This window comes from Pithys albifrons, chromosome 9, assembly GCF_047495875.1.
Source record: "Pithys albifrons albifrons isolate INPA30051 chromosome 9, PitAlb_v1, whole genome shotgun sequence".
In the NCBI taxonomy this organism is placed as follows: domain Eukaryota; kingdom Metazoa; phylum Chordata; class Aves; order Passeriformes; family Thamnophilidae; genus Pithys; species Pithys albifrons.
This window is the reverse complement of record NC_092466.1, coordinates 22,068,490-22,089,939: the sequence shown is the minus strand read 5'-3', so window position 1 is coordinate 22,089,939 and position 21,450 is coordinate 22,068,490. Positions and strand designations below refer to the sequence as shown.

The 21,450-nt window shown below is 43.7% G+C and overlaps 1 protein-coding gene and 1 long non-coding RNA gene across 4 annotated transcripts in view; one reads left to right on the top strand and one right to left on the bottom strand.

Moving 5' to 3' along the window:
• ZSWIM8 (zinc finger SWIM-type containing 8) overlaps window positions 1–13,296 on the bottom strand; it is a 54,873-nt gene extending 41,577 nt beyond the window's left edge. The window contains exon 1 of one of the 2 annotated variants that reach the window (XM_071564231.1): window positions 12,754–13,296. In XM_071564231.1, coding sequence (XP_071420332.1) covers window positions 12,754–12,931 — 178 coding nt within the window. In that variant the 5' untranslated portion in view covers window positions 12,932–13,296. The remainder of the gene's footprint in view (window positions 1–12,753) is intronic. The other variant, XM_071564230.1, reaches the window with a different exon arrangement.
• A 647-nt stretch (window positions 13,297–13,943) lies between these two features.
• Window positions 13,944–20,156, top strand: LOC139675974 (uncharacterized). Of its 2 annotated transcripts, none has more exons than XR_011698573.1 (3): window positions 13,944–14,055; window positions 17,635–17,738; window positions 19,966–20,156. It is a non-coding gene; the product is annotated as an uncharacterized lncRNA (long non-coding RNA). The 2 variants fall into 2 exon arrangements; XR_011698574.1 differs by having other exon boundaries at window positions 17,483–17,738.
• The last annotated feature ends 1,294 nt before the right edge of the window (window positions 20,157–21,450 follow it).

Sequence of the window (21,450 nt, the reverse complement as noted above, 5' to 3'; positions counted from 1 at the left end):
AGGTGGTATCCTCTGTGCAGCCAAGAGGGGACCCTTATCGAAATTATGACTCAGAGCATCAGAGGGTCTTCACAGAGTCATTAAGAGCAGAAGTGATTCCATGTGTCACAGACACCACCACCAGCTGGGTTTCCATCACAAACATGTTGCCCGGGGGGATCCCAGCCTTACACAGTCAACAGAAAGGGAACACTTTTGGAAGTGCTGAACTGACACCCCTGCAGCTCTGGAAGCACCAAGAGGACATTTGTGTCCACTGGCTGGTCTGTGGCTTTCAAGAACAGACTTGAGAGATGTGTAGCAAATACCTGCCATACAATTTCCCAAATTTCAGGCATCATTAATAAAAAATACAGCAACTCTATAACGCACTGGTACACAATACATAGAAATTATGGAATACTAAGAGCATCCTTGAACAGCATTGGAATTACAACCTTGGAAGTAAATCCGACTAAGCACATTAAAGTATAAGCTTCGTTATGCAGTCACAAACAGAACAGCTGTTTGCAGAAAGGTAAAGGCAAAGTTCTCCACCTGACTGGAGGAGATTCTGCAGCTACTCTGTGCCTGTAAGACTTGGAACCTGTGGAGACTTTACTCGGAACATATGAAACACTGAAAGACAACCACCAGCTCATGAAGGAAACTACTCAACACTAAAAGAGCAACTCAAATAGCTAATATAATTTTAAATGTACAAAAGAGAGAGCGCTAACATACAAGCACTTAAAACAATACAAGTACTTACCTTTAAACATTCATGCCAAAATGGGTAAAAGTTGGGGGAAGGAAGATTTGGGATAAAAGAGCGTAACTAAACTGAGAAGATTCCATTGTACAGGCTCCCAGATGAACTGCTGGAGCAGCTCTGAAGCCAAGCCACGTAGCAAAAGAAAGATTACCTCAACGTTTGCCAAGAGAAACCTACCTAATGAAGTGCATTTGATAATACAGAAAACATCACTTCAAGATGCTCTCTCTTTCAAGCCTGTATTCTGATTCTTACAATCAGGAATTATTTCCCTTCAAAAGATCCTCACCTTCTCAGCTGCAGAGTACCTTCTCAAGTCACACAGCTGGTCTCAGCGGTGTTCAAAGTGAACACATCCCAGATTGCTTCAGCTCAGCTCGAGCCGCTGGGGGCTCTCACAGCTGCCCAGCAGACATGCCAAGTACAGAACAGCCACTGAGAATGAACCTTCTTGCCCCAAATACTGGACAGGAGAATAAACCCAACTGGTCAGCTGAGGAGCAAAGACCCCAAGACAGAACCAAGGCCCTGCAACATCAGAACCTGACAGCTGCACCCAGCTGAAGTCCAGCCTGACCACATTCAGAATGAAGCACCTGAAAAGCTGAAGACACGCTGCAATATTCCAATACTGACTCCCAGCTGTCTTCAATTCTCCTGCTTCAGATTACTAATCCCGTGCCATTTTATACAAAGAGGAAAAAAACCACAATGTTCCTTGTAAAGAAAACCAAGCAAACCACAATATTGCTAAAAAGCAGAACTTTATTTTTCTTTTACAGATTAAGGAAAGTGATGGGAAGATACAGGTTCCTGATGCCCCAACTATTTGAGAGTGTCCATCTTAAGAAGATAAGCAATTCCTTTACACTGGAATTCTTGCTGTACAGGTTCAATAGAGTTCCAGCTATTTGTTTCTCAGTTACTGCCCACTGCAAACCAATTCCCTGCAAAACACCTCAGCACCCACAAAGCTAGCTGCAACAAATGGAGAGCAGAAAAACCTTTGGTGGAACTCACCTGCTGAGTTTTTCACATGTTGTAACAAACCAAGAGGGTTCGACAAGAGGAGGGATCAAGGGTTGGAGACAGGATGCCCCAAATGCTGCTGCTGGACTGCTAATCAGGCTTGCTAAGAAAACAGACTGAAGGGAACATTCTCACTTGAGGGCTCCTTTGGTTTTGTTTTCTCCTGATGTTTCTGTATTTTTAACACATCCACATACTCAGAACAAGCATGTGCCACTAAACCAACAAGGACAGGGCACTGTAATGCAATCCCCAAGTATTTCATGCAGGTAACCACAAGAAAATCTCTAAAAATGTGGCTTTCTATTGCAGGATGATAATTCTCACCATGCAAGAATAGAAATATTTATATGCACACATGCAATTAATAGCTGAAAACATAGCCCTGCAGAGAACTAAATTATCAACAAATTAGCAGAGGACAAAGTTTGAATCGTTACCACATTGATTCTTTCACAGAAAAAAAGAAAAAAAAAGAGCTATCAGGATTATTTCTTTTTTTTGTCCATGTAATGCACTTGTTAAATTTGCACATTACCTTCTTATTGCCTGTCAATAGTGCAGAACTCCCAAACAAAAATCTTGTGGGTTTGGTTTTTTTAATTTAGGAACAGATATTCTTCTCTTGTTTGATGTTTTCTTCCTCTTCCTCCACTGCTACTACCCCATAAGCTTCCTAACAGTACTAAACCCCTAGTGAGATCTGTGTTTACAAAACATTCTTATACCTCTTACTTCCTCAACTAGAATTACACAACTCTATCTGATCACAAAAACATTTTGCAGCAGTGAAATGACACTGAAAATAATGTCAAAGAGTAACAAATACAGAAATACAAGACCACGCTGAAAGCAAAGGAGAATGTGGGGGAGGCCTCCATCAGCCCTAAGCCACAGAATGACATTTTTATGTACAAAACAGATGAGAAGACAAATAAGCAACATAATTTTTTCATTAGCATTTACTGGGTAAGAGTGATGAGATTCATAGCCACAAACCATTAAAAATACACATCCCAGATGGGCAGATTACAGTCCAGAACTGGAAACCTCACACTTAGCTGACAAACTGCAGCCGCTATTATTACACAAATTCTGTTTCCACCATCACAACATTTTAAGAACTGCCTGGGGTTTTTCAATCCATTGTAAATGGGTTGTTTTATCACAGGAGGGTGTCCAATTCACCCCCCATCTCCATCACCTGCAGCACAGTCAAATTTCATCTGAATTCAATTTCTGAACACTGCTAAACGCTACGGCACAACCAGCTCACACATGTGAGTCAAAATATTTCATGGCTCACACTATCTCTTTGTTGCTGGATTTGGATTTCCCTGCACAGTGACAGAAGGACATTTTTTGGCTGACTGCATACCCATATCTCCTGATATCATAACTTCGGCCTTCAAGATTGAGCTATTTTAGGAAGCAAGAATTAGTTCCTTCTGTAAGGCAAACCTTACCATACATCAAAGTATCAGAAAAAACAACACTCATTTTTTATTTGCACACAAGGCCTGAAGAATTGCAGAATACAGTATATTGTGGAGTTAGAGGGGATGAGCGGGTGGGGTTTTTAAAAGTGTCAGTAATTTTAAACCTGTTAAGGTTTGCAGTTTCCTTCTGGTCATCTGACTTATTAAAAAAACCCAAAACATTTCTCACAAACCCATTAGGCAATGATTTTCTACATTCACTCTACACAGAGGTAAAAAAAAACCCACAAACAAAAACCAGCTGACAGTTCACCTGTGCAGAAATGGCATCACCATCATGTCAAAATCAAGTACAGGAACTGCACCCCAAAACAGGGTTTTTTAAAGAACCTGAGCACATAACAGATGAAAGATCCCACATCCTCAGCACAACTCCAGCTGTTTAAATATTACACTGACTTAAAAACTATTTTATCTTCATGTTACTATTTTTCAAGTTAGATATTTTAAGTTACATCTTCAAGTGCTCCATCTCATGCCAGCTCCTGGTGACACTTCCACAAGATTTCACATGGCATAAAAAAGCTCTAAAAATAAAATGTGGTGAGGTTTTATAATGCTAAGCAATAACCGACCAGAGAACTAAAACTTGGAAGATGCATGATGTGTGTGTAAGATCCAAGAGTTCCAACCCTCTAAGAACCTAAATTAGTAAAGAGTATGACAAAAATTCCACAGCCATGTCCTAACTTTTCCTAGAGTAATTAATTATTTCTTCCTGATAGCAAAACCCTTCAGCCAGTAGCAAAACCTTCCACTGCTGCATAAAATGGTCTTAATCAAACTTCAGAAAGGCTTTCTTTGAGATGTTGTAGTTTCCAGGGCCCTCCTTTTGAAGCTAAAACAATGTTGAAACAAGCAAGCCGACCCAGGTGAGTGAGGGGGTTCTTATGTCAGCCTGCATAGCACATACTAACACATGCAGCAACATCCTGATCTGAATTTCTACTGATTGGTGGTGAAAATATTCCTCTTTCTTCCTGCACTGTCTCCAAATGAGATTTCTCCCTTGAGAATCAGACCTCACACTCCTGTGCCACACCAGGTAAGAACCTGAGACACATGGGGAGCCATTCCATGTCCTCTGACTGCCAGAACAGCTACCCAGATCACTCTGTCAGACAATTCAAACACAACTTTGTTTGGAGACTTCCACAAAATGATTCAGAAACATTCTTTCATCCCACAAAATATCAGTATTTGCCATAATGGGACTGCAGCAACAGCAAGCAGCAATGCTGTTAACTGTAGTCACAATTCAGGCAACAGGGTGAAATTACATTTTAACCCAATAATGTGGTACTGGCATTACCAGGGGAAATTTGAGGTGCCCATACTGCTGAACAGACCTATGCCAGAAGAAAACGACAGGACTGTTCAGAAAATTATGCAAGAAACAGCTCCCTGTGGCAGGAGGCTAGAAAGTATGTGAAGATGGAGGCAAACTTCTCAATACCTTCTTGGAGCAGGTGCTTGTTTCTAGTCCTCCCAATTTCATCTGCAATTTCCTGTGTCAGCAGCAACACTTCAGGAGGCAAAAATTCAGAAGGAATTCTTTCTTTCGATGAGCATGAATGCTGGTAGAAAAACAACCACCCCATCATGTTAGAGCTCCTTTCACCACTACCAACCACAACTAGAGAGTTTGAGTGTGCCCCTGTAAATTTTAATTGCCAAGCAGGTACACCTGCTTTGTAATCATAGACAAAAAAAAGCTGCACATGTGAAAACTTTCTCTGCACTCCAAGGATCAGCTGTCTGAAGAACACATTTCCCTTCTTTCCTCACAAAACTTGCATTCTTTATGTCCTTAAAGCATTATAGCTACACCACTCTACTATAATAGAAAGGCAGTGGATGTGGTCTATCTGGACTTCAGCAAGGCCTTTGACACTGTCTCCCATAATATACTCCTGGAAAAGCTGGTAGCCCATGGCCTGGACAAATGTACCCTCTCCTGGATTAAGAGCTGGCTGGAGGGTCGGGCCCAGAGAGTGCTGGTGAACGGAGCTGCATCCAGCTGGCGGCCAGTCACCAGTGGTGTTCCCCAGGGGTCTGTATTGGGTCCAGTCCTGTTTAACATCTTTATTGATGATTTAGATGAGGGGATTGAGTCCACCATCAGCAAATTTGCTGATGACACCAAGCTGGGAGAGAGTGTCGACCTGCTGGAAGGCAGGAGGGCTCTGCAGTGGGATCTGGATAGACTTGAGAGATGGGCTGATTCCAATGGGATAAAGTTCAATAAGGCCAAGTGCCAGGACAGAAACACCAGCACATTCCTCCATCATTAAAAACTTCTGAGTCCTAAGATCCTACACCCCTACATTCTGCCTCATGGTTCACGTAGATTTCATTGCAGATGTGTACAATGTACCCACAGAAAACATCCATTGTAGCGAATGTAAGAACCTCTTCAAACACAAATCAAATCCAGATCAGAAAGGTGTATTTTCCACTAGACTTTATTGCTTCTCCTATGTAACAACTGAAAATCTGCACAGGGTCGTGCTGATGCAACTGGAGTAACTGGAGTATCCCATGGCATGCCAGTAGTTCTATTTGTCTCTTCATAAATCCTGCATCTAAAGAGCAAAATGTCAGTAAGCACTTTTCCCCTCAACTCTCACCTACTCTAACATGACTGAGATCCCAAAACTGTGGTACCAGCATCAGGCAGGCAAAGCAGCATTCTCAACTTGACAACCTCCTCTGGAAATTCAGACAAGAAAATTCTTAATCCAAACATCCTTCCATTTCCCTCCCTAAAAAAATAATTTGTCTCATAAAAAGAGAAGCCTGGGCAAGCCACCGACAGCTGTTGGAAATCCTAAAATGAACAGCAGACTTTTGTAAAGCAAGACAGACAGTGCTACCAAAAACTGTATTCATGCCAGTGCTGGCCAAGGTTTCCTGACAAACTGGGCAGCTTGCACTCAGAACAACTCCACAGCTGATGCAGCAGATCAGCTTCAGGCCAGTCATTTCCTCCGCACTGCTCCTCCTCGCCCCACTCAGAGAGCACAACCAGGCCTGCACATTCACAGCACGGACACCCAACAGCCCCTGCTCCCTGACTGCAGGCTCAGCACCACCATTAGTCCCAGTCCTGCCTCATGAAGGTGCTTTAAAAGCTCAGAATTCAAAGTTGTCTCCAGTGGCCTATGACAAAAAAAAAAAGCTACAAAGACCAACAAGGACCAGACATTCTTCTGACTGCAGATGATAGAACATAAACACAAGTCAAAAGGTCTGACTGCATCACAGCTCAGAATCAATCTCTATCAAGAAGTACTGATATGCTTTTAGACATGAAAGGAACTCATACAAAACAACATGCAAACTCTACTTGTTAATGTGCTGCCCTGTACCATTAGTAATCATCTTTCAGTATTACATGCAAAATTAATCTTTAACCAGCTTTCTTCATGTGTCTAAATAAATCCCAGAGCAGTGCCACTTGGCCTCCAAACAAATGCACCAGCAAACAGTGACGAGCTGCCTTACTGAGTGTATCGGCAGGACACGAGGTCACTTTTGTTGGGGCTTATGGGAAAGTTATTGTCTGAACAGAACAGATAAAAGATGAGGCATTCTCACTTCTGGAGTGAAAAAAAAGTAAATAAAAATCTGTCAGGAACTAAAAGAAGATATTAACTCTTTAACATTACCAGCGGGAAATCATTAGAGGTTTAAATTTCTATTTCATAAACACAAGTCAAAAGAAGTTGGGTATCTAAATGCTTTTGAAAAAAATCCTACCTGGCTCCTCTTTGTCTCTGGTTTTGTAAGACTCTCCCCCAGTGGAAGGTCTGCAGGTCCATGGCTATGGGAGGTTACAGAGCTCCCTCACCAACGCCCTTCAGTGCCAGGTTCTCTGCCCGCAGTTCGAGAGTGCAGCTCAGCCGTCCCGCCCAGCCGGACACCGCCTGCCCACGCTGGCACTCCCTGAGCCCGCCCCAGGCTCTCACCCCACACCAACGCCATCTCCTCTCACTCAAAGCAAAGCAGTCACCTGATAATTTGGTAATATCCTACAAGAAATAAAATTCCCCTCCATTTTCCTCACCTCACCTACACAGAGAACAACACAAGGGAAACAAACCTGGGTACAAAGGAATGTATGAAGCAAGCAGGCAGCTTTGCTCACAGCAGAATGTCCACAGAGCAGGGATTAGTTACAAGCATCTATATTATTTTCCATGCACAAAAATAATATCAAAAGCTGTGGGGCAATGCTTAACTGCAGTCCATTTCATGGATTTAGTTAGGCAAATGAGTATCTTCTGAGATCTCTCCAACATCAAAAGACTGAAGCAAAGTCACTCCATCTTCTGAAAATGTCCATAAAACACAGTTTCTGTTCATAACTGGACAGCAAAACCAACTCCCTGTCCTTGAGAAGGATAAGCAGCTTAGCTGACCCCATGCACTGCTGCTTTAAATGCTTCAAACATACAGATCATGTCACTGTATTATAACTGAAGCAACACCAACCCAGAGCAAGAGCAGCACAAGATAAAGCCAGGAGGACACTTCCACCTATTAACAAGGCTCTGTGGCTTCTTGAAACTTCCTATCACTTTCTGAACTCAGCAATTCAAGAAAAAATATCTCTAATGGTCAAGTGAAGAGTCACAAAAATTCACCCATGTTTTAGAATATGAGCAAAAAGTAGACCCAGAAAATGCAGGTTCTCAAATTGAGTAATCTGCCTAGAAATGAAGATGCATCTTGAGAGCAGCTAAGCTCTTATTTTCAATCTTCCAGGGCCTTCATCAGGGCAGAAATTTCATCTTCCCCTACATGTTTTGTAATCTATCAGAAAAAAACCATCTGGACTCCTGGCCTTTATCAGCAACACTCCAGAAGCTGCAGGAATTTTTGTTTTCAGTCCCCACTGCTTCGCTGACAGGTGACCCCAGGCACCCAAAGGCGCACAGCTCAAAACACAAGGAGCTTTGTTGGGGCTGACACAAAATTAGTCCCCTCCTCCTCCTGCTCACAGCTCCTGATCATATAGATACTCAAACATTAATTTAACGAAATAACTTCTGGCACTAGCACTCAAAAAAGTGACATAAGCAGTACTTCCAAGCATGAAAAAAAAACACTTAAGCCTGAAAAGAAAAAAGTGTTTTAACATGTGCTGAGTAAAATACTCAGTAATCAAAATACATTTGCATTTTATTGCAGAATTACATTTGTCCAGATAACCACACATGTCAAACTAAGTGTGGCTTGAGAGAAATCCTGAGAGGTTTTGTCTTCACTTTGTTTTCAGACCTAGGTAGCTACAGGTAAAAAATAAAGATAAAAATTAAACATTTTTTAGTAATGAAGAACAGGTGAGGGAGAAAAAATGTAGAGGAGTTAAAGAAAGGGATAGGAAACAAAGGGAGGAGAGCACAATCCAGAGTCTAGGATCAAACCTGAATCCTTATCCTTGCTTCCCCAGAGGTCAACATGCCACTGAGAAGAATAACCCCTGCAGGTTCAGTGAGCCTGAAGGGTAAACACAGACTGAGATCTCTGGTCATTCAGCAGCACAGAGATCTCTGCAAGGTGAAAGGAAGGAGAAAAACACAAAAAGAAAAACCTACAGAAGGAAGAAAGAAAGATGAGTAGAATGATGAGACAGGAGAAAATGAGACATTTCCTTGTAGAAAGGAAAGACTTTAAAATAGGCAAAGAATGCTCCAGACATTTTAGGAGGGGAAGGGAAGCTTAACTAACGGAAAAGGCCAGAAGACCAACATGGGAGTTAAAACTGGGTTGGTAATTTAAAATCTCAGCCTTGAAGAAGTATCTTTTCCTGGTAGCTTCTTTATGGAGTTTCTCCAGCACCCATTTCTGAATAGAGGGGTACACACACTCAGTTACCTCAGAAAGGCACAGGAAAATGCAAATGAAGATACAAACAAGTAAGACTCATTCAATTTGTCCTTCTCTCAAACAGGAGAGGTATTAATGCACTGTGAAACCACCCTTTCATTTAGCAAAACCTTCTAGACAGCTTCTGAAATCTGCATCCCAGCTCTGAAACAGTGTATTTAATTACACCCGTCAGCCTCGACAAACCACTGCCCCTGGAGTATCTCCACAGTGTCTTCAGCAACAATGAACTAATCTGCCCTTTACACCTTGAACTGCAGCATAGTAAGTCTCTTACTCAACTTGAAGTTTTACTTCTGTTCCATAGCAAGTCAACACCATGATCAGCTGCAGATGAGAGTACAAAAGCAGGTGAAATTCATTTACCAGGGTGAGAAAATACAGAGAAACCTCTCTAATACTAGCCGCAAAGCCTTTATTCTGTGGACACCTGATCTCTGCTTATTTCATAACCACTTGTCATATTCTTCTCACCAACATTTATATTTTTAGAATTCTGTTGTTTCTATAAAGAAACTCACTGGGGAGCTATATAACACTTTTGCTCAACAGTTACTGTTCTGGCTTTTTAATGTTACTAGTGGGTTTGGATATACTATAACAGATACATCTGAGCTAAAGCAGATTTGTCATGTGTTGTATTAAACTAAATAACCCAACAAACATGACATATTACACCTATACCTCCCAGAAGTGTGAGCTGACTCCATAATCTCCTTCTTAATAGCAGAGGCACAAATAAAGCAGAAAACAAATCAGGTGTACTTCATAATACACAGTAATAGGCAGTAACAAAACAGCAGTGACCAGAGCCTTCATTTCCAGCCTCACTGGGCTCAAGGAGCAGACACACTTTGGATGTCACCAACATTCTTCTCTTAAAAGACCAAGAGTCTGAAGCTACCCCAGGCCTTACTGCAATGTTTACAGTAAGCATAATAATCATAATCATAATACCCAAGAAGAAAATAAAATTTGCAAAAGGTAAGAAAGCCGTAACTGGTGTGTGTGTGAGCAGTTTGTTTGTTTCAGAGGACTCCCCAGCCAACAGCACTTCCATCAGTCTCAGAGGGATTCTATTTGAACTAATTAATGAAGAACTGGATGCTCACAAGGACAAACCAAAAACAATTGAAAAAGCTAAAAATCCTTTCCATTACATAACTTGTCTGGCTGATTCCAAACCAAAACACAGGCTGAGCTCCAAACTGGGGGGAAAGACTAATAGAATACAGTTAGTCTTGTTTTCTCTTAGCACTTAACACAGAAGAACCTCATTTTTTGTTTGCATAGGCAACAGGGCAGGGTAAAATGGCAAAATGTGGAAGTAAAATCACATAGCTCAATTCAGAATTATCACACTTGAAATGACTCACTACACCTGACAACCCCAGGATCCAGCAAGTTCTCAATACAAACTGTATCTCCTGACTAAAAAACAGTGTCAAGAAGAGGTATTAAAAACAACAAAATTGGTACAGGAGTTCTGATCCCACACCAGCCCAAACTCGCTGGCAACACGCTGTGTACAGTAAAGTCCCTACGAGTGTCCATATTGGTCATATCACATGTGACTTTGTAGAGTGGATAAATAATTATTTAGGCAGCACATCCATGTTCACATACTTCTCAAAATAACTCTGACCACAGCTTGGGAATTGCCAGCAAGGACTTGAAGCAGGCAACAGTATCCTTTCAAAATGTCCCTCTTTTTAAAGTAAAACTCTCATATAAAGGAATTAAATCTCTCTACAGATAAAACTTAAAATATAAGAATTATGCACAAGCAATACAAGCCTTGCTCCATGCTGGTTTGCAGAATCCAGAAAAGCAACATCTCAATATCATGTAAATAATTACAATTATCACAACAACTCTAGCTACAGTTTCACATGTCAGAAGAGAGACTGAGGATTGCAAATATGCAAAACCTACTTAAGTGCCTTTTCATGGTAACTCAACGAGTGGATGACAGCAGAGAGCAACTGCTGCTTGCTTGTAATTCAGTCCAGAGAACTAAAGGAACTAGGCCAAGACTCAGAAGAATGTGCAATCCCACACTGAGAAAAGTTGGCTAAAAGCATCTTCAAGTCAAACAAAAACAATCACCTTTGCAAACATCAGTCTGGCTTGTAGATCCAAGCAAACCAATTTCAAACACCTCTGCCAAACAAGAAATGGTAATTTCCACACCACTATGTTTTCAACATTTCAGCTCCTTTCCAGCAAGTTAATTTGTGCAACAAGTCTTAGGGCAAAACATGAAGCAGATACACTTTGCCCCATGCCCAGTGTGTATTTCCACATCTCTGCATTCACAGCTTTGAAAACACACAAACACAACTCCCCTTCTTTACCCCAGCAGGATGTTCCATACTAGACACCACTGCACCCCAGCAGCAGGCTCCAAGAGTGCTATCCAACCTGACATGTACTCAGCAATTTTCTTTCCCTTGTTTTGAGTTAGGTCGGTTTGTTTCAGTTTTCACCTTACCACCCACTCTAAGCCTGACTAGACAGGAGGCACCAGCAGTTACACACCTGGAACTCAAATTTATTAAAATTTTAAAACTTAAGCTGCTCTGGAAAGCCTGTGGTTAATGCACAGTGTACCCTCTGGCACTAAACCAGGGACACCTGGACATTTGCTCGCAGCATACCATGGCCAGATTTCAGCACAATTCAGTATCAATTGCATTCTCTGTTCATGGAAGGGCAATATTAATGGAGTTCTGCAGTTCCACTTAGGCAGGTAATGGTCACAAAGGTCAGCAGTAACAGGAAAATACTGACATTGGACTGAAAAAATCGAAGGAGATGGAAGGAAGAGTAGAAAAAGATTGTGTAATTTCTGCTAGCTCTGGTTCTGCTTGATGTAAACAGTACCTGAATTAGAGGGTCACAATGCAGTGGGATAACAAGAGACATTAAGTTTCACTAAAAAGAAAAAAAATCAGGCAAAGAGCTAGCAAATTTTAACTGCTAGTGTTACTTGTTTTCCTGTCTGCTATGAAAAAAAAGTTACTATGAACTTCTTTGTGACAGTTTTAAGGCCCTCTTGTTCTACTGATGCAAAATAAAGAGCTAATTTACTAGAAAATCGTGAAATGTCAATAATCAGACAAGGAAAATGTATTGCTGTGTACAATGACAGCTTACATGGCTTTACACGAACGGTTTTATGGCAGTTAAAAACCCCTCTATGAAACCCTGGTGTGTATCAATCACAGCGTGCGGGTACCTGCGCCCAGTTATTCCCAGCCAAGCCTGTAGTTTGTTTACAGAGAAGTGTTTTCGGATTTCCAGGAGCAATAGCGCGGAGCTGCTCAGCAGAGCAGCATCACAACGCTACAGAGCGCACGCAGGTGAAAACTCACCCACAGGACAGCTCTGTCCTAAGATCTCCGGTAAACCTTCAGTTTCAATCTTTGGTCAAAAATTGTCCTGACAATGATCCTACACGTGACTTCTCTTTGCTGCTTTGCCATTCCTCCTTCCGATCTCCTCACTGACCCCCGCCCCGTGCCCAACTTCCACGAGTCCAAAGAACACCCCAATGAAACCGGGTGACCTCACCTTTCATTTTGACAGTGGGAGAATTGGGTCCCGCCGATTGCTTCCTCCATCCTCTCCAGTTCTGGCAAAGGCTCTCCGCCTCTGAGATGAAGGAACAAAGAGAGTCTTCCTCAAAGCGATCGGAGTCTTCAAATGAAAACCTCTCCCCGTCCTCCCACTCTGCGAACATGAGTTCCATCACATCCGACGGGCGACGTGGGGTGAAAAGAAACACAGAAACAGCACGGCTGACTTTTAACAGGTGAATGGACTTGAGGGCTCCTGCAATATTTAAAATCTCGATTTTGATTCGATCCCCATATTACTGTACCAGGAAAAACAAAGTCTGAGGCGCTGTCTGAGGTGGGGGAAGCAGGAAATCACTATGGGGAAGCTCGTAAAAATCCCAGGGGGTGGAGGTGGAAAAAGTTCTTTAAAAAGTTAAAAAATGCTTATGTCCACAGAATGTGCTTGAGGCGGAGGGGCCGGTCGGTCGGTGCGGGACGGGGGCACGGAGGGGCCGCGCCGGGGCTGTGCGGGGCCGAACCGGGCCGGGCTCGCTGCCGTGCGGGTCCCAGGGCCGGGGCTGAGCGGGGCCGGGCTCGCTGCCGTGCGGGTCCCAGGGCCGGGGCTGAGCGGGGCCGGGCTCGCTGCCGTGCGGGTCCCAGGGCCGGGGCTGAGCGGGGCCGGGCTCGCTGCCGTGCGGGTCCCAGGGCCGGGGCTGCCGTGCGTGTGTCGCTGCTGCCGCTCCGGCGGGGCCGCGCCGGGCCCGGGGCGCAGCTTCCCTCGGCTCGGGGGATTCGGGGCAGCGCGGGGGGGGCGGCGCGACCTCCGGCGGCTCGGCCCCGGCTCGGCCCCGTCGCGGCTCGGGCAGGCGGCGGCTCCGGCCTCACGGGGGCGCGGGCGGCGGCCGCGGGGAGTGCCCGGCGCTGTCCCGGCAGGCGGGGCGGGGGCGGCCTGTCGCCGCTCCGGTGGCGGTGGCGCCGCGCTGTCCCTATGCGCCCATGGCCGGCCGGCCCCGCTGGACGCCCCCGAGCCCGGCGCGGCCCCGGCGGTTCGTGGCGGGTCCCGGCGCTGCCCGGAGCGGGCACCAAGATGGCTCCGCGCCTCCCAGCTTCACCTGCGACACCCCCCGCCAGCTGAGCGCCGCTTCCGCCCCCGCGCTTCCGGCTTCCGCCGCGCGGGGCAGGCCGGGACCGCCGGCAGGGAACGGGAACTCGGAGTGTCCTCTGGGAATGTCGGGTGTCCACCGGGAATGTGGGATGTCTGCTGGGAACGGGGGATGTCTGCTGGGAACGGGGGCTGTCCGCCTGGCTACCCAGGGTAAGGGTATAAGGTACTTCATAAGGTATAAGGTTCTAGGCACAGTATAAGCCCTAAGATAGAATGTATCGAGCAACAGGCGTTGTAAGAGTGTAAAGTGAAGATACAAAGTGTAAGGGGTAGAGACCACGTGTTTTGTCAGCCCTGCGTTGTCCGAAGCGCTGGGAGGACACGGCAGCTCGCTGGGTACAACACAGTGGTGATGGACTTCTCTCCCCGATTTTTGCTCTTGTTCAATCTCTTTCACGCTTTTTTCCTTAGGTAGATTGAGTGTCTCTAGTCAGTAATTGGTTTGGGGGTGACAGACAGGTGACACAGCCTGAGCGTTGGCTCCCTGTCTTCCCAGAAGATGTGGCAAAGGAAGGCCTGCCATTTCCACAGCACTCCACCCTTTGTTAGTCCTACCAGTCAGGCTTTAGCACTTCTGGAAAGCCACTGGGGTTTCCTTGTCCTCTGACAGTAGTTCTGAGGGGCTGAGGCCTTTTCCTTAAGTCATCAAGAAGTTTTTAGGGCTATCACCCCACAGTTAGGTATTGTTTTCTTACCCTACCTACTACAAAGGCTGTGGGGGTGAGGCTCTGTTTATTTTTTTTTCTGCAGTTCTGTTTTTTGGAGGTCTAGTTCATTGCTTCACTGAGAGGTGACTGGTAAAATACCAAAGGATAGGTCTCTCCAAGCTGACTGCACAGTCAGCAAAACAGCTGGACCTGCACCTCCCTCCTCGTGTTTGTACAGAGGGAAGAAAAGCAAATGACAGGGAGAAAAGAATTACATACTAAGAAATAGTAAATCTAGAGCTGAGAGAAACTGAACTGCATCTGGGAATACTCACCATCTGCCTCATCTATTGTCCTTGATCCAAAAAAATTACATTAATTGGTGGGTCCTCATAGGGGGTCCTAAGGGATGCCCCTTGGATCTTAACAGAAACTTCCTTTGTGGCTTTTTCTTACAAATTCAATGCTTAGCAGTGAAAGATTTCAAACACAGAGGTCTGTCGACTGTAAGAGGAATGTTTACTTGCTGAAGTGTCAGATCCTTCAGTGCCTCCCAGTGTAGCATAAGTTCTGGGAAGGGCCAGAACCCCAAGCAAAGGAGAGCATTGACTTTCCTACCAGTAAAGAGTGCAGGGCTGAGCATTGACAGAAAGCAAAGATATGAAAATGGCTAGTTGTGTTTTCCACCATGTTAGCGGTTGGTTAATGCCAGGCTGCAAATGACACCTTGACACTGGCATGGTGGCTCTCCCAAGACTCTTTCCCAGGTGGTGGCCAAGGTTGGTAACTGGTATTTCTTCCAAGCTATCCAAGGCACCCAGGCCAACATCCCATAGGTGCACTCACAGGGAGCAGGACACCATGTGACAGGTACAGGGACACGTGCCATGGCACTCTGTGCCAGGTTCTGACACAATTCTGATTCTGGCTAATCCTGCAGTAAAGTTGTCCTGTGCCAACACCTGACTGGATCTGTACTGCCAAATGACCCATTAGTGCACCACAGCAGCAGTAATTGGAGAGACAGACACACCTGCCTGATAATGGGAGTTCTGTCAGGTCACATCAGCAGCACTCTGGGGCAAGGGCATTAAACAGCATCTCTGCCAGGTGAGAAAGCAAAGATACACTGAGGGATCATAACACTTCGTGGAGTGTTTATTGAAAGAAGGGTTTCACCTCAGGAAGTGTTTCCCTGGTGAGGGAAAATATTTAGAAGGTTGCAGGAATTTCAAACAATAAAAATATACAGCTGAAATTTTGGACTGTATTTTGATGGGGAAAAGGAGATTATATGTATATATAAACAAACAAACAAACATATGCATTGCGTCCAAGGAGTGAAGAGGTAACCACAGGTGAGATTCAGCACTCTGACCTGGATGTTGTGGCACTTGAAATGACAGAAATGGGCAGGGAAACACAGTGATGTCATAACCCTGGTGCTGCTCACCAGTGTCTTTTCAACAGGATGTGGAATGCCACACTGTTGGATTTTACCAAAATCCAATAAATGCCCATTACATCAAGAAAGGGCAGAGGAGAGGAGGAATATTAGAGAGATGTACTAATTTGACGTGCTTCAAATTACAAATTCAGCACATTATGTTTCATTGCAATAACTTGCAACAATACTCACTCCCATTGCTGCTTCTTCCAGTTTTAGGGTACCACAAGTTTCTCAAGTATCACAGGCTGAAATAATGGATGAGGTGATGGAAGTGATGAGACATGCAAAGCAGAGTGAACATTTGCGCTTTTGTCTTAAAGTACATTTCAAGACACTGTAAGAAAGTATCTTCTGACTTGTGCAGTGTAGGCTTAGGTGTGTTGTTCCCCTGGCCAACATGAGGGAGTGCAGGAGTGATTACTTGTTTCTGTTCCTCGGGGCTGTGGCTTGGAAAGGCACAGAAGTTCATAAACATCTAATTTTTTCCCAAGCAACTTATTGCATGAGATGGACATGCATCTTCCCTCATGGATCTTCTAGCAGGCAAAAACTGTAGTCACTGCTGGAGAGACTGTGAAAAACTATCTCAATTTCAGCAGCGTTCTGCTAGGAAGAAACAGATTCAGTAAGAAATCCTGCAGAGATGACAAGGTTGCCACTAAGATGTTTTCTCCCTTACAGGAACGTACCTTTTTTTTCCCTTGCTCTCTTATTTCAGAGAAAGGAAATTGCCATTCGGAATTCCCCTGCCTGCATAATAGACAATTTTCAGAATGCAGCATTTGGTATGAGAGAGACACATTTGAGTGCTCACACATACCCTGAAGCAGAACTGCCACATTTACATTTATTTCCTGTCTTAAGCTCTCACTGGGGACTAAAAATCAGAGAGGGTCTACATTGCACCCCATAAGTGTCTGCTCTCCAAGGGTGAGTCATGTCTATTCCTCAAGTCATATCCAGTGTGTTTTTATTTCTGGAAGTAAAAGGCATCCTTGCTGTGGCTTGAACCTAACACAGACTCAGTAACAAAATACAGCACTCCAGAGATTTTCACTGCTGGTGCAGTGGGACCCAGCTGTTCAGCCCCATTCTCATTCGACAAAGATTTCTTTGTCTCTTTGCATGTGATATTGCACTCAGAAATGACAAGCAAAGGCAAATTTTTAAAGCACACATATGGCTTTGGGTCTAAGCAATATATTGGATGTGCAGGAAAATAGTTTCTTGTGCTCTGACACTATGACACTATGGCAGTTAATTCTTTTATCCTGAATTCCTCTTCCTCCTAAAAGATCACTGTGTCATGACACACTGATCACTGTTAATAACAGATATGAAACATCTCTACAGACATAACAACCACCTACCATTATTTATTTCAAAACACTGGACCCATAAACAGATGGAGCAAATCCCGCTTTAGCACAAAAGAAGGGCCAGCACACAGCTCATTGCCCCTTGCTCTGCTCCCAACCAGGCAATGGCTGTGCAAGACACACAGAGCTTTTCCAGACAGTGCGTACCAGGAAGCTGAAAGCAAAGCTGCCCTGAAGAATTACATGCTCTGGAAAACAAACATCCTCCATTTGGATTGAGCATTTTCCAGTCTTTCACTGATGCTTTCCATAGGAGACTTTGAACTGACAGTGTCCAAGGTTCTGTCTTGTGGGAATCTTAGAGAATATGAACATGTGCCTGATTAAAGCCTCATTCAAAAGGGAATTCATTGTGAGGTAAGTGACTGGTGCATACATGGAAAATGGAGACAGTAGAGGAACACTTTGCAACAGCTGTTAAAATAATTATTATAAAGACAACAATTATGGCTAAGACCTCATGTATGAACATTAATACTCTTCAGAAAGCATAAGATGGCATGTACAGATAAAATTGCCTGCAAGGATTGCAGAGCATATGTCTGGCATCTTCTATTTCACAGGTTACAAGAATATTGTGCTCTTCCTTTCACACTAACCTGCAGTAGCATTTGTTTTCTCTTTCACACTTCTTTCTTCTGCCATTACCAAAGCTGACAGTCTGGCAGGGTCTCATATGCACTGTGTGTTCACAGGTAAAAGCACCAAGCTAAAGGGGACTGGAAAAAAATGTTCTCCATTTCACAGAGGGGAAAGAAAACAACTGTTACATTGCAAGTCCTCTTTTTCATGGTCAATATCACATTTGGACATTTCAGCTAAGGTGAAAAGATTGTGAAAGCAGTATAGTATTTCTCTTCTTAGTCTAGAAAGGAGGTTGGATACATCACTGATGGAAATTCAGCAACTGATAACACAGTTTATCTAGAGAGCATATTACCCTAACTAGCAATGTTATCCACTTGGAAGGTTCCTGAGTACTCTGAGAAGCCTCTTTTGATGCAGGCATTAAGGAAAACATAAGTTCCTTGGTTTATTTTCTGTTTGCCAAAAAATAACCAAGGAAAACTGCTAAGTGTGAAATTTCTTCTCCATCAAGCTACAGTTTTAGAAATCAAAAATGATAATAAAAATAATAAAAATAAGGCAAGTGCTGCAGTAGCTGACTCTCAACACACCTTTGCTGCAGAAGACAGGTTTCTGTATTTGCTGTTGAGGATACAGTCAGTTGGTAAGTGAGGGATCACTGCTAGGGAGACATAGCAACCCCATTCATTCATGGCAGGACCGACGGACACTACCCTGCAATATATGCAAGCAGATCCTGGCTGACTGAAGTGATGCTCTGCTGTATTTATGTTTCTCATGTCTTCAGGAGCAGAAGGTTTCTCCTGCTATGGAACCTTCTCCTTCAGATAAAACTGGCCATAGCAAAAAAAGCTGGACTGTAGCTGCTTCTCAGCACAGCAGTATTTCACAACATAAATATTAGGTACCTTAGCATTTAAATATAGGGACAAAAGATTGCTAAGAAAACGTGATTCTAAAATGCTAGAACAACAGTGTACAATATTACAGACAGTAAAATAGTACAAATTCTTCACAGCCTCTCCCAAGAAACATAATCTAACCAGTTAGATTAGAATTAGGGGTGTGAGGGGTTTTATTTTAAAAACTGAATTAGTGCTTCCTCCTGTCAGATCTCAATGGGAGGTTCAGTCATCAATTGAGTTGTCAGTCCAACATAAGGTTCTCTCTTACAAAAAGTGTGCTTTTGCTACAACCACACAGCAATGCTCCATTTAAGAAAACACACCTTGACAAGTTTTGTGTTTATGAGTGTGGGTAAGGGTCAGCACTTTCCATTTACATGTTTAACTGACCTCTTGTGTAAGAAAGAGGAGACACTAACAAAAACATTATGTATGTCATGATGATTGAAAATTACCTGGGCTGCTAAAGAGACAACACCTCTCAGTCACTTTTCTGTTTCTGTAATAAACAAGGGAGAAATTATTTTTCCCCGTAGAACTATTCACTTGAGCAAGTAGGATCTATTGCAGGGTGCTCTGTAAAAGAAATCAGTTGATCCCTAAAATTATCTGTGCTTATAGAGTGTTCACCTATTTTACCTGCAGATCTCATATCCCTGATGTATTCAGGAGGCAAGCTCTTTGAACAGGCTCCTCCTCCTCCTTTAGGAGACTTGGGGATTCCCAGATTAAATCAGCTGCTTCTATTGTCATCTCTCTTCTCTAGGCCGGTGACCAACCTTGAGTAGGTACTGACAGCTCATTGCTTTGTGCACTATATCAAAGGCTATCAGCATATTTAGACACATCTGCACTTTTAGCCATGTCCTTGCAAAATGCTGTGACAAAGTGCTGTAAAACTTACCATTCAAAACTTTAATGCATTTCCCAAGGTAATTTCCTATGTATTCTTAGGGGAAGAAAGGTAGATTTGTATACCTCTATGGTTACATTTAGTGTTGAATCTAGTGACCCATATTTATGTAGGAGGGTTAAATATATTACTAATAGGAGTTTAGTGCATAGGGCATGCTCTTTGCTTATTTCTTCAGGCATCCTGTGTGTGGACGCTCAAGACTCATCTAAAGAGAGACATCTGATTCAAACAGAGCATCACCCCAGTGTGTCAACACAAAATTGCATCAGTTTAACCAAACTGTTAAACCCATATAGCTGTGAAGACAAGCCTCGCAAGACAATAAAGATTTCTCAAGTCTTAATCAAAGTAGCTGTGGCTTAAATATGTGGGGAGTTAAAAGCGTTTCTGTTGAGACCTCAGCAGAGTTGCGCTGAATCACAGAATCTGCTGCTTAGTCTTGCTAGAGATAATGAAACAGTAAACTTGAAGCAAAGGAGCTCTCCTCCAGTGTGCTTGGTTACTGGTTCTAGAAAACCACAGTGTTCAGTGGTCTGAATAGTACCTTTGTGCCCTCCTAAATAGATCTCCATCCCACAATTGGAGGTTGCAATCCTACTTTACCTCCAGCAAGCCTGCACATGTGAGAAGGGGAGGAAAAGAATAAGGAACTAACCTTTAGAAGCACATTTTCTGCTTTGTATACAATTCAGGTTTTAGCAGAGCAGATTAGTTAGATTGCAAAGAAGAGGGTTTTCCTGTTAGTTGAAGTGGGTTTGTTCTTAGAAGAAAGTAACAGAGAAGTATAAACTTGTAAAGTGGTTTCAGCTGAGCTGTCCATTTACAGTGTCATGGTAAATCTCCCTCACACTCCCTGTTTTTGCAGTGACACAAGGGCCCACTGTGCAGGCCAGCCTGTGGGCACACAGGACAGCACACCACTGCATGGCCTGTTTTCATGGAAACCTTGGGCAGAGCTGCTGCTGGCTCCTGAGCCCCAGGGCTGGCATGGGCTGGAACCAAAACATGCTCAGCAAACACCTCTCAACAGGGTTAATTTGCTGAAATTTGAATTCCTGTCCACTTGTTTCTTCTGTTGGGCAACAACTGAACCTGAGTCCAGCAGTGAGTTCTGCCTGTTCTCAGCTCAGCCCTTAGAGCCACAGATGCCCTGATGTTGCAATGAAGGCCAGAGCAGATATAAGGGATAGGAGGAACAGGGCCCTTAGCTGACATCAGAGCTGCACAGCTCCATAGCTTCCTTTTGGTAAAGCTGATCCAAGCCAGTTGTTTCTTCCTTTCAAGTGACAGGCTAGTTTTGAAAATCTGTAAAGAGAAGGGTGCCTTTTATTTCTGGCAGAATGTGTGGGATTTGAAGACCAGAGAGAAGATCAAGTGGTACACCAGGATTTCACCAATTTGTTTGAATTTGTCAGTCTTATGCCTGTCCTCCATCAGCATGTCTTAAATCCACATGTTTTTTCTAAACATAGATGACTCCAGCTGGGTCATCCACATACTTTTTTTGCTGGCTCTACTTCCTCTTTTTACTTTTGCAACATAAACAGAATTCTATAGAAACCTCTTACCAATGCTAGATATCCCTTCTAGACAGGCCAGTTTGAAAGCAGCACAGGACCCAGCCCAGCAACCCAAGGCAGTCTGAGCACTATCCTGTCTT